General features: G+C 44.1%; 1 protein-coding gene across 4 annotated transcripts in view; it reads right to left on the bottom strand.

Annotated features, from left to right (window-relative positions):
• LOC110533617 (polypeptide N-acetylgalactosaminyltransferase 10) overlaps window positions 1-16283 on the bottom strand; it is a 102021-nt gene that overhangs the window by 11337 nt on the left and 74401 nt on the right. For all 4 annotated transcript variants that reach the window (XR_002475001.2, XR_005053612.1, XR_005053613.1 and 1 more), the window contains exons 7-8: window positions 13618-13735; window positions 4713-4820 (exon numbers count right to left, since the gene is read on the bottom strand). Coding sequence is in view for 1 of the 4 variants with exons in the window: in XM_021618016.2 (XP_021473691.2) it covers window positions 4713-4820; window positions 13618-13735 (226 nt within the window). In the remaining 3 variants the exon portion in view is untranslated. The remainder of the gene's footprint in view (window positions 1-4712; window positions 4821-13617; window positions 13736-16283) is intronic.

The following is a 16283-nucleotide window of genomic DNA, read 5'->3' as shown; positions in this document are numbered from 1 at the left end:
ACCAGTGAGATATACCTGCTGGAGCGTGTGCTACGAGTGGGTGCGGCTATGGTGACCAGTGAGCTGAGATAAGGCGGGGCTTTACCTAGCAGAGACTTGTTGATAACCTGTAGCCAGTGGGTTTGGCGACACGAAAGAAGCGAGGGCCAACCAACGAGAGCGTACAGGTTGCAATGGTGGGTAGTGTATGGGGCTTTGGTGACAAAACGGATGGCACTGTGATAGACTGCATCCAATTTATTGAGTAGAGTGTTGGAGGATATTTTATAGATGACATCACCGAAGTCGAGGATCAGTAGGATGGTCAGTTTTACGAGGGTATGTTTGGCAGCATGAGTGAAGGATGCTTTGTTGCGATATAGGAAGCCAATTCTAGATTTAATTTTGGATTGGAGATGCTTAATGTGAGTCTGGAAGGAGAGTTTACAGTCTAACCAGACACCTAGATATTTGTAGTTGTCCACGTACTCTAAGTCAGAGCCGTACAGAGTAGTGATGCTGTGAGCAGGTGCGGGCAGTGATCGGTTGAAGAGCATGCATTTAGTTTTCCCTGCGTTTAAGAGCAGTTGGAGGCCACGGAAGGAGAGTTGTATGGCATTGAAGCTCATCTGGAGGTTAGTTAACACAGTGTCCAAAGAGGGGCCAGAAGTATACAGAATGGTGTCGTCTGCGTAGAGGTGTACCAGAGAATCACGAGCAGCAAGAGCAACATCATTGATGTATACAGAGAAGAGAGTCGGCCCGAGGGTGAACCCTGTGGCACCCCCAGAGACAGCCAGAGGTCCGGACAACAGGCCCTCCGATTTGACACACTGAACTCTATCTGAGAAGTAGTTGGTAAACCTGGCGAGGAAATCATTTGAGAAACCAAGGCTGTCGAGTCTACCAATAAGAATGTGGTGATTGACAGAGTCGAAAGCCTAATATCTTATCGATTGCGGTTATGATGTCGTTTAGGACCTTGAGCGTGGCTGAGGTGCACCCATGACCAGCTCTGAAACCAGATTGCATAGCGGAGAAGGTACGGTGGGATTCGAAATGGTCGGCAATCTGTTAACTTGGCTTTCGAAGACCTTAGAAAGACAGGGTAGGATAGATATAGGTCTGTAGCAGTTTGGGTCTAGAGTGTCACCCCCTTTGAAGAGGGGGATGACCGCGGCAGCTTTCCAATCTTTGGGAATCTCAGACGATACGAAAGAGAGGTTTACAGGCTAGTAATAGGAGTTGCAACAATTTCAGCAGATAATTTTAGAAAGAGAGGGCCCAGATTGTCTAGCCCCGGCTGATTTGTAGGGGTCCAGATTTTGCAGCTCTTTCAGAACATCAGCTATCTGGATTTGGGTAAAGGAGAAATGGTGGGGGCTTTTGCGGGTTGCTGTGGAGAGTGCCGGGCAGTTGACCGGGGTAGGGGTAGCCAGGTGGAAAGCATGGCCAGCCGTAGAGAAATGCTTATTGAAATTCTCAATTATAGTGGATTTATCGGTGGTGACAGTGTTTCCTAGGCTCAGAGCAGTGGGCAGCTGGGAGGAGGTTGAGTTTGTACTACAGGATGCAAATTTCTGTTTGAAAAAGCTAGCCTTAGCTTTCCTAACTGCCTGTGTATATTTGTTCCTAACTTCCCTGAAAAGTTGCATATCACGGGGGCTATTTGATGCTAATGCAGAACGCCACAGGATGTTTTTGTGCTGGTCAAGGGCAGACAGGTCTGGAGTGAACCAATGACTATATCTATTCCTAGTTCTACATTTTTTGAATGGGGCGTGCTTATTTAAGCTGGTGAGGAAGGCACTTTTAAAGAATAGCCAGGCATCATCTACTGACGGGATGAGGTCAATGTCATTCCAGGATACCCCGGCCAGGTCAATTAGAAAGGCCTGCTCGCAGAAGTGTTTTAATTAAGGAGCGTTTGACAGGGATGAGTGGAAGCTGTTTGACCGCTGACCCATTACGGATAAAGGCAATGAGGCAGAGATTGCTGAGATCTTGATTGAAAACAGCAGAGGTGTATTTGGAGGGTGAGTTAGTTAGGATGACATCTGCGAGGGTGCCCGTGTTTACGGATTTGGAGTTGTACCTGGTAGGTTCATTGATAATTTGTGTGAGATTGAGGGCATCAATCAATCTTGGATTGTAGGATGGCCGGGGTGTTAAGCATGTCCCAGTTTAGGTCACCTAGTAGCACGAGCTCAGAAGATAGATGGGGGGCAATCAATTCTCATATGGTATCGAGAGCACAGCTGGGATGTCTATAGCAAGCGGCAACAGTGAGAGACTTGTTACTGGAAAGGTGAATTTTTAGAAGTAGAAGCTCGATTTGTTTGGGTACAGATTTGGATAGTAATACAGAACTCTGCAGGCTATCTTTGCAGTAGATTGCAACACTGCCCCCTTCGGCAGTTCTATCTTGACGGAAAATGCTATAGTTAGCAATGGAGAGTTCAAGGTTTTTGGTGGTTTTCCTAAGCCAGGATTCAGACACGACTAAGACATCCAGGTTGGCAGAGTGTGCTGAAGCAGTGAGTAAAACAAACTTAGGGAGTAGGCTTCTAATGTTAACATGCATTAAACCAAGGCTTTTACGATTACAGAAGTCAACAAATGAGAGCACCTGGGGAGTGGGAGTGGAGCTAGGCACTGCAGGACCTGGATTAACCTCTACATCACCAGAAGAACAGAGGAGTAGGATAAGGGTACGGCTAAATGCTATACGAACTGGCCGTCTAGCACGCTCAGAACAGAGAGTAAAAGGAGCAGGTTTCTGGGCATAATAACATAGATTACAGGCATAATGTACAGACAAAGGTAAGGTAGGATGTGAGTACATTGGAGGTAAACCTAGGCATTGAGTAATGATGAGAGAGATATAGTCTCTAGAGACGTTTAAACCAGGTGATGTCATCGCATATGTAGGAGGTGGAACAACATGGTTGGTTAAGGCATATTGAGCAGGGCTAGAAGCTCTACAGTGAAATAAGACAGTAATCACTCACCAGGACAGTAATGGACGAGGCATATTGATATTAGAGCGAGGCATGTATAGCCAAGTGAACATATGGATCCAGTGAGTGGTTGGGCTGACTGGGAACACAGCGATTCAGACAGTTATCAGGCCGATGCTAACATGCTAACAGTTAGTAGGCCGGGGCAGGCAAGCAAGCAAGCAGTTAGCAGGGGCTAGCAGTTAGTAGACCGGGCCTAGCAAGTTAGCTTTTGGAGGACGTCGCGATGGGGGTAAGTCTGTTTTTGCCTCTTCGTGCGGTGACGCCGATAGGCCAGTCATGGAATTAGTAGGGTTCCAAGTAGCTCTAGGTAGCTAGCAGGTTAGCAGAATGGGCCTTCAGCGGGCGTTGCACCTGAGGGGCCTGTTGGAATCCTCGGGCAGATTATGTCGGTATTCCAGTCGTAGAGGATCGGCTGGGTTCCGTGCCCTGTACCGGCAGTAGAAGGGGTCCGGATATTGTAGCCCAGGAGTGAGCCGTGAGATAGTTATTGCATGGGTTAGCCCCAGGCTAGTTGGTGCCAGCTCCAAGACGGAAACGTTAGGAAACGTTAGCCAGGAGTAGTCAACCCTGGTTGCGGTTAGCTAGCTGTGATGATCTAGATGAAAAGGTTCAGAGTTTGTGGTAGGAATTTGGGGATATGGAGAGAAAAATAGGTCCGGTATGCTCTGGTTTGAAACGCGTTGTACGAACTGGCGATAGCTGGTCGCTAGTTAGCTAGCTAGCTTCAGTTGAGGTATTCCAGTCTGGAGGTAAATAGAAACACTTAAAAAAAAAAAAACACAAATCCACACCACATTGGGTGAGGCGGGTTGCAGGAGAGTATTTTGAAGTTGAGGTTTAGGAAAAATATTAAAAAGAATGCGAAGAAAAATATACAAGACAAAGACAAAGACGTCTGACTGCTACACCATCTTGGATATCTAAAATGTGAACTGGCTTCTCAGTTTTGTTTGGGGAAAAATTCTGAATGATTCAATTACTGGATGCAATGTAGCAGTCTACTGTATTTGGAATATAAAACTGAATTATGCCTAAATATATGAGCTTGTTTCAAATCTCCATACCTGATCTAGTCCATCAAATCTTCCTTCTCAGATAGGTCTACAATTAATTTAATATGCCTTGTTGTCATTGGTGAACTGACTAGGCTATTATCACATCATTAGCAGCCTTTTGTTGACATACAGTAATATAAGGAGGACAGATCAAATACTGATTAATTAAGTCTAACATAACTTTCTGTGAAGGACGGTATTAGCGGAAAAGCTTTCACTTCTACCCACGCACAACGCACACTGAACTACCGCAACACTGTACGCTTCCTTGTCAATGTGCTCGCAGATATCAAAGCATGTGCCGCCCGCTAAATAGGCTACACACGTTCAGGAGCAGAGATGTTGTTGGTCAAGCTATTTAACGAGTAGGGAAAAAAATGCAAGAACCGGCAGAACCCTGCACATATTAGAGCAAGTGCACATAAAAGCAGGGCAGTAAGCTTAATAAAAAATACAAATAAAAAAACTTGCCTCAACTTAGCAAAGTAGCAAGATTGATACCGTACCAGCGTACATGAACCTCAAATTGCGTGCATGGTACACAAAATGCATACAGGTTAGCAGGTTTGCATGATATACTGTAGTATGTTTTTCTTTGTAAATCCTTTTCTACAGGAGAAAAGAGGAAAAGGAGGGTCTAGGAACCAACACTCACCCTAGCCAGGCTGACCCCGCCAGGGACCTTGTAGGGGACGTACTTCCTGTAGATGTGACCCACCCTGGAGCACGGGATGTCCTCCATACGCCCGCCACACATCCACACCTGTGGAGAGACAGCGAGGGAGGGCGGACAAGGTAGAAGGAGAGAGGTTTAACACAGCCAGCTGTGTGGGGGTCAGGGCATCACTGCAGTGTTAGTGGGTGTGTCTCCTGTGTCAGTGTGTGCCTGTGGTGTGCAGCTGTAAACAGTATGAGGACATGAGAGGCTGACAGGTACTAGGAAAGCAGGGATGGAGAAAGAGAGTGGTTTCAGAGGGAGGGATGGAGGAATTAGAGAAAGACCAATATGGATTTTTGGGGTCAAGGAGGCTGATGGCCAATATTTTAGGGCGATATTCAATATCGTAATATTTAAAAAACCATACATTTCATCTTTTTTTTTTTTTTTTTACCAATCTAAGTACATAACATAATGTTAATACTTTTATTTGAATTGTAATTCTCTTGATAAACTGGGTAAATTAAGATGGCATTGGTCTACAAACAATACAGGTGAAAGAATATTCAATAGGAGTGTGTGTATGGATTGAGTGATTGAGCTTGTTTAGGCTGATCAGTGGAGTCTATGGTGCTACAGACGACAATCTGTTTTCCTTCCATTTGGGACTTACATTAGCCTAATGATCAACAACATTTGCATAGAAGCATCACTCCAGGATGTCACGCCTGTATGGAAGGACATATAGGCACTGCTGTTTGAGAATATAAAATAACATATTTTCAATTCAAATAGCTCCTACGTAACATGATTTGTGATCGGGAAAAGGTATATTTTTCCAGCTGTCAGGACGCACCCCTAAACATCTCAGGTGCCAGGACAAAATTCGAAACAACTCAATTGGCTAGTTTAGACATTTGCCAAGAAATGGGCGGGTTGTAACTTGATCCTACTGCTACGATTGGATAGAGAGGCTGTAACTCAGCTCCCTTTTACACATCTCCCTTCATCGCTCATATCACTTGGTGCCATTTACTGTTACTATGAGAACTAGCTCAACGGCGATGACATTTGCTACCAAGCCATAAATGTGCATAATATCTAACAAGGAGAGGGAGGGTAGGAAAAATTCGTTGGACAAAGGGGAAAATGTTGTTTTTGTCAAAAAAAAAAAAAAAAGTAAGGTCTGTGTTAAACACAGGTTTAAGAGATCTTACACAATTTGCTCTATGAGATAATCTTCATCCGCCAACACCGCTTTGTAATCCAAAAAAACACAAAGGCTTTATAATTCATAAATGTATTGTTAAATTGACTGATATGTCATAGAACAAAACGTTTAAGATCTTCTAAGCCTGTTTTAACCAATTTTCAACGGTTATCCCAAAACCCTATTCTTTCCCCATAGGAATGGCTGAAAAAAACCTAGGTAACTAATTAATTTATGTTTTTTAGGATTACAAACTGGCAAGCTTCATGGCCAACATTTATTTAGGCATTTTAAAACCGTTTCTCCTTTCCCTATTACGACAATCATCTAATCCGACTTGCAACCGTGAATTTACAGATACGATTGCAGTTGGTCAGATCAGCACACCAGTAAATCAGATCAGAGTAAGTCAGATTGCTCGTTCCCGAACATGATGCATGTGCAGAATGATAACCAGCTAATGTTAGCTAGCTATGTTGGTTATTTCTATCTGATTTCTCAGCACCATGGCATAGTAGCTAATATAGCTAGCAAACTAACACCGCAGATGAACGGATTAGTTATCGTAATCTTCGCTAAAAGGTAACATAGCTATCTGCTTAGCTAGCTTGCTTATTGCATGCATGTTCGGACATGTCGACATAAGCTTTATTTATTAGTGAATGAACTAAACTAATATTTGCAACAGGAGTTTGATTTTGGTCACTGTGCCAATTCATCCTTTTCTTAATACTGCACGTGTCTGTTGGAGAATGAGCTAGTTCGCTGCTGCTGATTTTCCCACCAAGACATTCCTTGGCATTGTTCAGTGCTCATGGCTCAGGCGGTGAGTGGCGGCTGGCATAGTAGCAGCTTTGCTGTGTAGAGGGACTATCGGCTAAGCCGATAAAAGGGCCGACAGCCGATAGACTAGAAAAGTCCAATATCAGCCTGATATATCGTCTCGGACGATTATCGGTCGTTCTCTAAGAGGGATGACGGATAAAAGGTAGCAGGGAGGCACAATAGCTATACAGTGACATCACTACACAGAGAATAAGACTACTATAAATGCCTCATGGGCCTCTTTGGACAGACATATGGCTAAGACGGAAGGAAAACCTGACTATAGAAGACAGCATGATTCTAAAGGCAGGCCTGAAATGTCACTGTGTGAATGTGACATACTTCAGGTTGACTCTTCTGGGTTAGGTGAAAGCTTTGAGCCATGGGCCAAAACAAGTCTACTGTGAACTTTGTGCTGCAGGCCTGAAAGGGACAAGAGGTTGTCGGAGGCACCATCACGTGGAAACTCCTCATTCTGATTTGTAATCCTCCATTTGTGTGTGCCTCAAAAGTATTCTCACTTAAAAAACCTCAAGGATCCGCCCCTTTAATTTCTTTCTTTTTTTTTTGTTGGCTAAAATGACATACCCAAATGTAACTAACTGCCTGTAGCTCAGGACCTGAAGCAAGGATATGCATATTATTGATACCATTTGAAATGAAACACTTTAAAAAGTTTGTGGAAATGTGAAATTAATGTAGGAGAATATAACACATTAGATTTGGTCAAATATATTGCAAAGAAAAAAACATGCGTTTTTTTTGTACCATCAACTTTGAAAGGCCATAATGTATTATTCCAGCCCAGGCACAATTTAGATTTTGGCCACTAGATGGCAGTAGTGTATGTGCAAAGTTTAAGATGGATCCAATGAACCATTGCATATCTGTTCAAGCTGTTGTATCAAGACTGCCCAAATGTGCCTAATTGGTTTATTAACGAAGAAAGAAAGAAAATGGAGGACAAAAGACAAGGGTAGAGAAAGAGAAACACAGAAAGGAAAAGAGGGCCTAACAAAGTAAAAGCGAGGGGAAGAGCAAGAAAGGGAGGAAATACTTTGTGTAGTTTTTGCTGACTAAGGTTCCTTGTTAGATGGGCTACTGCCAGATGAATGTTTAATGGCGTCTGGGGCTGGGCAGGTGAGTCCTGGTGTTCACGGAGAAGGCCAACAGAGCATTAAATATACATCACAACTTGTAGAGGCATGGAAGGAGGCACGTACTCATGCAAATGTACACGTGCACACACACATCACACAGATGTCACACACAGTAGAGGAGGCCAGGCTGAGGAGGGGATACGCCTACTGACTGACCCTGGAATGAGGTCACTAGTACGACTGTGGAGCTGTGGTTAACCCACAACGGGACATTTTGGCAGAGTGGCAATGAGTTAGAGATGATGCCAAAATACTCTGCATCTTCTGCAATTACTCTGATACTTTGAATCGCTCAAGAACATCAAATAAATAAAAAGGTTTTGAAATGAAGGTTGGGTAAGTAATCAATTACACTTTTTGCATGTCTCTGTCAGGTGGTAGGCTAATTAGATGGCAAGATGTGGCAGTATCCAGAGCCACATACTGGTGTTGGCATTATACTATATACACGTTCTCTTTAACCACAGATCTAGGATCAGATTAGCGTACCCCCAATTACAACCTTAAATATCAGGGGAATACAACATACAGTGTCTTCGGAAAGTATTCAGACCCCTTGACTTTTTCCACATTTTGTTACATTTTAGCCTTATTCTAAAATTGTATTAAATCGTTTTTTTGCCCCTCAATTATAAACAAGACCCCATAATGACCAATCAAAAACAGGTTTAGAACAGGTATATTTTTTAAAAACCCCAGAAATAGGTTTAGAACAGGTATATTTTTTTAAAACCCCCAGAAATATAATATTTCCATAAGTTTTCAAACCCTTTACTCAGTACTTTGATGAAGCACCTTTGGCACCGACTACAGCCTCAAGTCTTCTTGGGTATGACGATACAAGCTTGGCACACCTGTATTTGGAGAGTTTCTCCCCTTCTCTGCAGAACCTCTCAAGCTCTGTCAGGTTGGTTGGGGAGCGTTGCGTCGCTGCACAACTATTTTCAGGTCTCTCAGAGATGTTTGATCGGGTTCAAGTCTGGGCTCTGGCTGGACCCCTCAAGGACATTTAGAGACTTGTCCCAAAGCCACTCCTGCGTTGTCTTGGCTGTATGCTTAGGGTCATTGTCCTGTTGGAAGGTGAACCGTCGCCGCAGTCTGAGGTCCTGAGAGCTCTGGAGAAGGATCTCTATGTACTTTGCTCCGTTCATCTTTGCCTCGATCCTGACTAGTCTTCCTGCCCCTGCCTCTGAAAAACATCCTCACAGCATGATGCTGCCACCACCATGCTTCACTGTAGGGATGGTGCCAGGTTTCCTCCAAACGTGACGCTTGGCATTCAGGCCAAATAGTTTAATCATGGTTTCATCAGACCAGAGAATCTTGTTTCTCATGATCTGAGAGTCCTTTAGGTGCCTTTTGGCACACTCCAAGCGGGCTGTCATGTGCCTTTTACTGAGGAGTGCCTTCTGTCTGCCCAATCTACCATACAGGCCTGATTGGTGGAGTGCTGCAGAGATGGTTGTCTTTCTGGAAGGCTCTCCATCTCCACATAGGAAGTCTAGAGCTCTGTCAGCGTGACCATCGGGTTCTTGGTCATTTCCTTGACCAACACCCTTCTCCCCGGATTGCTCAGATTGGCCGGGGAGTCAGCTCTAGGAAGAGTCTTGGTGGTTCTAAACTTCTTTATTTAAGAATGATGGAGGGCACTGTGTTCTTGGGGACTTTTCCCCAGATCTGTGGGCCTCCCGGGTGGCGCAGTGGTTAAGGGCGCTGTACTGCAGCGCTAGCTGTGCCACCAGAGACTCTGGGTTCGCGCCCAGACTCTGTCGTAACGGCCGCGACCGGGAGGTCCGTGGGGCGATGCACAATTGGCCTAGCTTCGCCCGGGTTAGGGAGGGTTTGGCCGGTAGGGATATCCGTGTCTCATCGCGCACCAGCGGTTGCCAGGTGCACAGTGTTTCCTCAGACACATTGGTGCGGCTGGCTTCCGGGTTGGATGCTCGCTGTATTAAGAAGCAGTGTGGCTTGGTTGGGTTGTGTATCGGAGGACGCATGACATACAACCTTCGTCTCTCCCGAGCCCGTACAGGAGTTGTAGCGATGAGACAAGAGAGTAGCTACTAAAACAATTGGATACCACGAAATTGGGGAGAAAAAGGGGTAAAAATTCAAAAAATAAAAAAACAACAAAAAAATATATATAGCTTTTTGGTCTAAACTCCACTTGTTTGGAGGAAGAAGAACACCATACAACCGTGAAGCATGGAGGTGGAAACATCATTCTTTGGGGATGCTTTTCTGCATCCCTTTCTGCAAAGGGAACAGGACGACTGCACCGTATTAAGGGGAGGCTGGATGGGGCCATGTATCGCAAGATCTTGGCCAACAACCTCCTTCCCTCAGTAAGAGCTTTGAAGATGGGTCATGGCTGGGTCTTCCAGCATGACAAGGACCCGAAACACACAGCCAGGGCAACTAAGGCTCCGTAAGAAGCATCTCAAGGTCCTGGAGTGGCCTAGCCACTTCAAACCTGAACCCAATAGAACATCTTTGGAGGGAGCTGAAAGTCTGTATTGCCCAGCGACAGCCCCGAAACCTGAAGGATCTGGAGAAGGTCTGTATGGAGGAGTGGGCCAAAATCCCTGCTGCAGTGTGAACAAACCTGGTCAAGAACTACAGGAAACGTATGATCTCTGTAATTGCAAACAAATGTTTCTGTACCAAATATTAAGTTCTGCTTTCCTGATGTATCAAATAATTAAGTCATGCAATAAAATGCTAAGTAATTACTTAAAAATCATACAATGTGATTTTCTGGATTTTTGTCTTTGGTTTTAGATAAAACAACCATACTTACAGTATCAGAAAAACACCCCAGGATTCCAATTAGCAACGGTAGATACAGTTGAAGTCAGAAGTTACATACACCTTAGCCAAATACATTTAAACTCAGTTTTTCACAATTCCTGACATTTAATCTTAGTAAAAAATCCCTGTTTTAGGTCAGTTAGGATCACCACTTTATTTTAAGAATGTGAAATGTCAGAATAATAGTAGAGAGAATGATTTATTACCAGCTTTTATTTCTTTCATCACATTCCCAGTGTGCCAGATGTTTACAAAAACTAAATTAGTATTTGGTAGCATTGCCTTTAAATTGTTTGTTTAACTTGGGTCAAATGTTTCGGAGAGCCTTCCACAAGCTTCCCACAATAATTTGGGTGGATTTTGGCCCATTCCTCCTGACAGATATGGTGTAACTGAGTCAGGTTTGTAGGCCTGCTTGCCCGCACACGCCTTTTCAGTTCTGCCCAAAAATGTTATATAGGATTGAAGACAGGGCTTTGTGATGGCCACTCCAAAACCTTGACTTTGTTGTCCTTAAGCCATTTTGCCACCACTTTGTAAGTATGCTTAGGGTCATTGTCCATTTGGAAGACCCATTTGCGACCAATCTTTAACTTCCTGACTGAGATGTCTTGAGATGTTGCTAAAATATATCCACATAATTTTCCTGCCTCATGAAGCCATCTATTTTGTGAAGTGCACCAGTCCCTCCTTCAGCAAAGCACCTCCACAACATGATGCTGCAACCCCCGTGCTTCACGGTTGGGATGGTGTTCTTCGTCTGCAAGCATTCCCCTTTTTCCTCCAAACATAACAATGGTCATTATGGTCAAGCAGTTCTCTTTTGTTTCATCAGACCAGAGGACATTTCTCCAAAAAGTACAATCTCTTTTATGGCGGTTTTGGTGCAGTGGCTTCTTCCTTGCTGAGCGGCCTTTCAGGTTATGTCAATATAGGACTCGTTGTACTGTGGATATGGAGACTTTTGTACCTGTTTCCTCCAGCATCTTCACAATATCCTTTGCTGTTGTTCTGGGATTGATTTGCACTTTTCGACAAAGACAGAACGCATCTCTAGGTGACAGAACGCGTATCCTTCCTGAGCAGTATGACGGCTGCATGGTCCCATGGTGTTTATACTTGCGTACTATTGTTTGTACAGATGAACGTGGTACCTTCAGACGTTTGGAAATTGTTCCCAAGGATGAACCAGACTTGTGGAGGTCTACAATTTATTTTCTGAGGGCTTGGCTGATTTCTTTTGATTTTCCCATGTCAAGCAAAGAGGCACTGAGTTTGAAGGTAGGCCTTGAAATACATCCACAGGTACACCTCCAATTGACTCAAATGATGTCAATTAGCCTATCAGAATCTTCTAAAGCTATGATATAATTTTCTGGAATTTTCGAATCTGTTTAAAGGCATAGTCAAGTTAGTGTATGTACATTTCTGACCCACTGGAATTGTGATACAGTGAATTATAAGTGAAATAATCTGTCTGTAAACAATTGTTGGAAAAATTACTTGCGTCATGCACAAAGTAGATGTCCTAACCGACTTGCCAAAACTATAGTTTGTTAACAACAAATTTGTGGTGTGGTTGAAAAACTAGATTTAATGACTCCAACCTAAGTGTATGTAAACTTCCGACTTCAACTGTACATAATTCAGAAGATCTAGCAAACAAAAACGCTGATGTAGCTTAGAAAGTTTCAAAATACAACTTACTAAGAAATTCACTGCCTGTGTTACCAAAGTATTATCTGACAGCAATGAAGAGAATATTCTCTAGTCTTGGCCATGGTTTTATTATCCGCTTCTCTCTGAATTCCAACAGTTGAGAGAGACAGTATTACACTGGTAAAATAATTATCTAAATGAAGGGTCGCTTCTAACATTTTTGACTCCTATACCCAGACCAGGGCTGAGACCTGTCAAGGGTCCAGACGGCAAATAAACCTCTAATTTGATGAGAGGATGGGTTGAGCTGCACCCTCCCCAAACGTTACCTAGGTTTTCATGTTCTAATGCAGTATTTAGCCAAGCAGAGGAGTGCCACTTCAACTTTCTGCTGACTTTTACGAACACTGGCAGTATCAGTGAGCTGAATATAAGTGAGTCTGTAAGAGCATTGTGGTTTTAAAACCACAATTTAATTATTTTGATGAGCTTTCCAAAAAACTTTAGCTCCAAAGGGGAAAGGGAGGGCCGGAGTTGGGAGACAGTGGAGAGACTAGTGCTTTACATGCAGCGAGAGTCCGCATAATAAATGGCTATCCTATGGAATAATTCATAGTGAGGCAGAACTCTAAAGCATAATCTAATATGGTTTCTGAGTATGATGGATGTAGGAGTTCTCCGAGCAGCAGAGCGGATTTGAACCAGAATGATTGAAACATGAGGTGAAATCTGAATACCAACTTCCACCATTGCCTTAAAGCTAGTTAGTTAATGGGTTTCTGATAAAAACTTGGCAGCGGTGGCTTCAGCTTGTTGATGGTGTGACGGTTCGTCAATCGGGGTGTGCAAACCTTTGTTCCATCCCAGCACTGACACACCTGACTCAGCGGTTAGCGCATTGGGCAAGCAACTGAAAGGTCACTGATTGGAATACCCGAGCCAACAAGGTGAAAAATGTGTCGATGTACCCTTGAGCAAGGTACTTCACCCTAATACGCTCCAAGGGTGCTGTAGTACTATGGCTGACCCTGTAAAACAACATTTCACTGCACCTATCGGGCAAATTATTATCAGGCCCTTTATTATGAAGTGTTGCAGTAGTACTGGGCTGGAACAAAAGCCTTTTTTTGTGTATCTCCAGGACTAAAGATCAAAGAACACTGCTGTAAGTCAATAAGGGCATCTTCCCAAAAACAACTTTGCCATCTTAGTGTCCATTGTCATTGTGGCATTTTACCTTGAAAGAGATTTCGTACTGCTCTCCTCCCCAGATCTCCAGTCCCGTGTCATATCCTCCCAACTCCCAGAACCACTTCCTGTCCACGGCAAAGAGTCCGCCAGCCATCACAGGAGACCTGATGGACAAAAGGGGGGGTGGGGTGTAAGACAACACCAATACATGTCACACTCATACCCCAACATGATGACATTGTCCCTCAATCAATCACTGGCTTCAGACCAGCCAAAATGACAGGAATATATTAATTCTCATGAAGGATAAATCAAAAACATGTAAGTCAGTGTGGAAAGGTGACTGCTATGGCAGGCATGCGGTTTATAACCGTCTTTATAGACTGTTTGTGCGAGTTGAAGGCTTTATTACTCAACCAGACTCATCAATTTGGGAATTAACTGCAGGCTTACCCGGGGGTTCTCTGAACACAGAAACAATTAAACCATCAACGCCATGGCGGAACCTGACTGGCATAATAAGCACCATACTCAACTCATAATGTTAAACACATAATAAAACTCAATTTCCACTGTACAGTAGGATAGTTTCCCTCAAGTGGCGCTCAATGAAAATCAGGACATAGGCTGCATCGAGGACGTCTTCCTTCCCCACAGTGACTGTACCATATGCCAACCAGAAGCCATGGATTACAGGCAACATTCGCACTGAGCTAAAGGGTAGAGCTGCCACTTTCAAGGAGCGGGCCTCTAACCCGGAAGCTTATAAGAAATCCCGCTATGCCCTGGGACGAACCATGAAACAGGCAAAGCGTCAATACAGGACTAAGATTGAATCGTACTACACCGGCTCTGACGAGCGTCGGATGTGGCAGGGTTTGCAAACTACTACAGACTACAAAGGGAAGCACAGCCGAGAGCTGCCCAGTGACACAAGCCTACCAGACGAGCTAAATAACTTCTATGCTCGCTTAAAGGCAAATCACACTGAAACACGCATGAGAGCATCAGCTGTTCCGGATGACCGTGTGATTAAGCTCTCCGCAGCCGATGTGAGGAAGACCTTTAAAACAGGTCAATATTTACAAGGCACTGGGGCAGACGGATTACCAGGATGTGTACTCTGAGCATGCGCTGACCATCCGGAAAGTGTCTTCACTGACATTTTCAACTTCTCCCTATCTGAGTCTGTAATACCAACATGTTTCAATCAGACCACCATAGTCCCTGTGCCCAAGAACACTAAGGTAACCTGCCTAAATGACTACCGACCCGTAGGACTCATATCTGTAGCCATGAAATGCATTGAAAGGCTGGTCATGGCTCACAACACCATTATCCCAGAAACCCTAGATCCACTCCAATTTGTATACCGCGCCAACAGATCCACAGATTATGCAATCTCAAATTGCACTCCACACTGCCCTTTCACACCTGGACAAAAGGAACACCTATGTGAGAATGCTATTCATTGACTCAGCGTTCAACACCATAGCTTAGTGATGAGCTTTGAAGGTACTAAGGACCCTGGGACTAAAAAACCTCCCTCTGCAACTGGATCCTGGACTTCCTGATGGACCGCCCCCGGGTGGTAAGGGTAGGTAACAACACATCCGCCATGCTGATCCTCAACACGGGGGCCCCTTAGGGGTGAATGCCCAGTCCCCTCCTGTAACCTCTGTTCACTCATGACTGCACGGCCAGGCACGACTTCAACATCATCATTAAGTTTGCTGATGACACAACAGTGATCACTGACAACGATGAGACCACCTATAGGGAGGAGGTCAGAGACCTGACCGTGTTGTGCCAGGATAACTCTACCTACATGTACATATTACCTCAATTACCTCAACACCGGTGCCCCCGCACATTGACTCTGTACCCCTTGTATATAGCCCCGCTATTGTTATTTACTGATGCTCTTTAATTATTTGTTATTTTTATCTCTTACTTTTTTGGGGGGGTATTTTCTTAAAACTGCATTGTTGGTTATGGGCTTGTAAGTAAGCATTTTACTGTTGTATTCGGCGCACGTGACAAATTTTGATTTGAAATCTTGTTGAGAATCCCAAGGAAAAACATACTCCTGTCAAAACTTGTGTGTGTGTGTGTCAGTGGTCAGGCGTGTGTCAGAGATGCATAGTTTGGTAAGTCTTCGTTATGTGTGTATTCAACTGGGGCCAAAATGGTAGTAGTCATTTGCCCCTCCGTGATTTGATGTGCTGTCACTCTCATGACATTTAAACTTGCAGAGGGGTGATTATGAACGTAGTGTGTTAATTGATGAACCAGGCAGACAGGATTTGTACAGAATTTGGGGGGACCCTGAATGGCATCCTTATTACTGGAGACGTGTCCCTGACTGGAAGGGCTATCAGAGGGAGACAATGAGACTATTAAACAGGCAGGCTACAGTCTCCACATACACACCACAGGCTGTCATGGCAACTAGCGGCCCCCTTCAACTCTAAATTGGAGGCAGAGATGAACCCTCTCTGGATGGATATTGGAGGGGAGAGAGAAGTTAGACGTTTGAGTGACTCGTAAGAAGGCCGGGCAGGCAGATGTCTGGGTCCTAAACTTCTCCGTTAGAATGATCAATTAAGGGAAATCGATAGTTACATATCGCAACATTATTTTGGAAGATATTATATCGAATCTTTGACTCCAAGTAACAATTTGGGGGGAAAAAATATTTAAAAAATCTGT

This window comes from Oncorhynchus mykiss, chromosome 10 (genome assembly GCF_013265735.2).
Source record: "Oncorhynchus mykiss isolate Arlee chromosome 10, USDA_OmykA_1.1, whole genome shotgun sequence".
NCBI classification, from domain to species: Eukaryota; Metazoa; Chordata; class Actinopteri; order Salmoniformes; family Salmonidae; genus Oncorhynchus; species Oncorhynchus mykiss.
The sequence above is the reverse complement of the archived record's forward strand: the minus strand, read 5'-3'. Positions and strand labels throughout refer to the sequence as shown.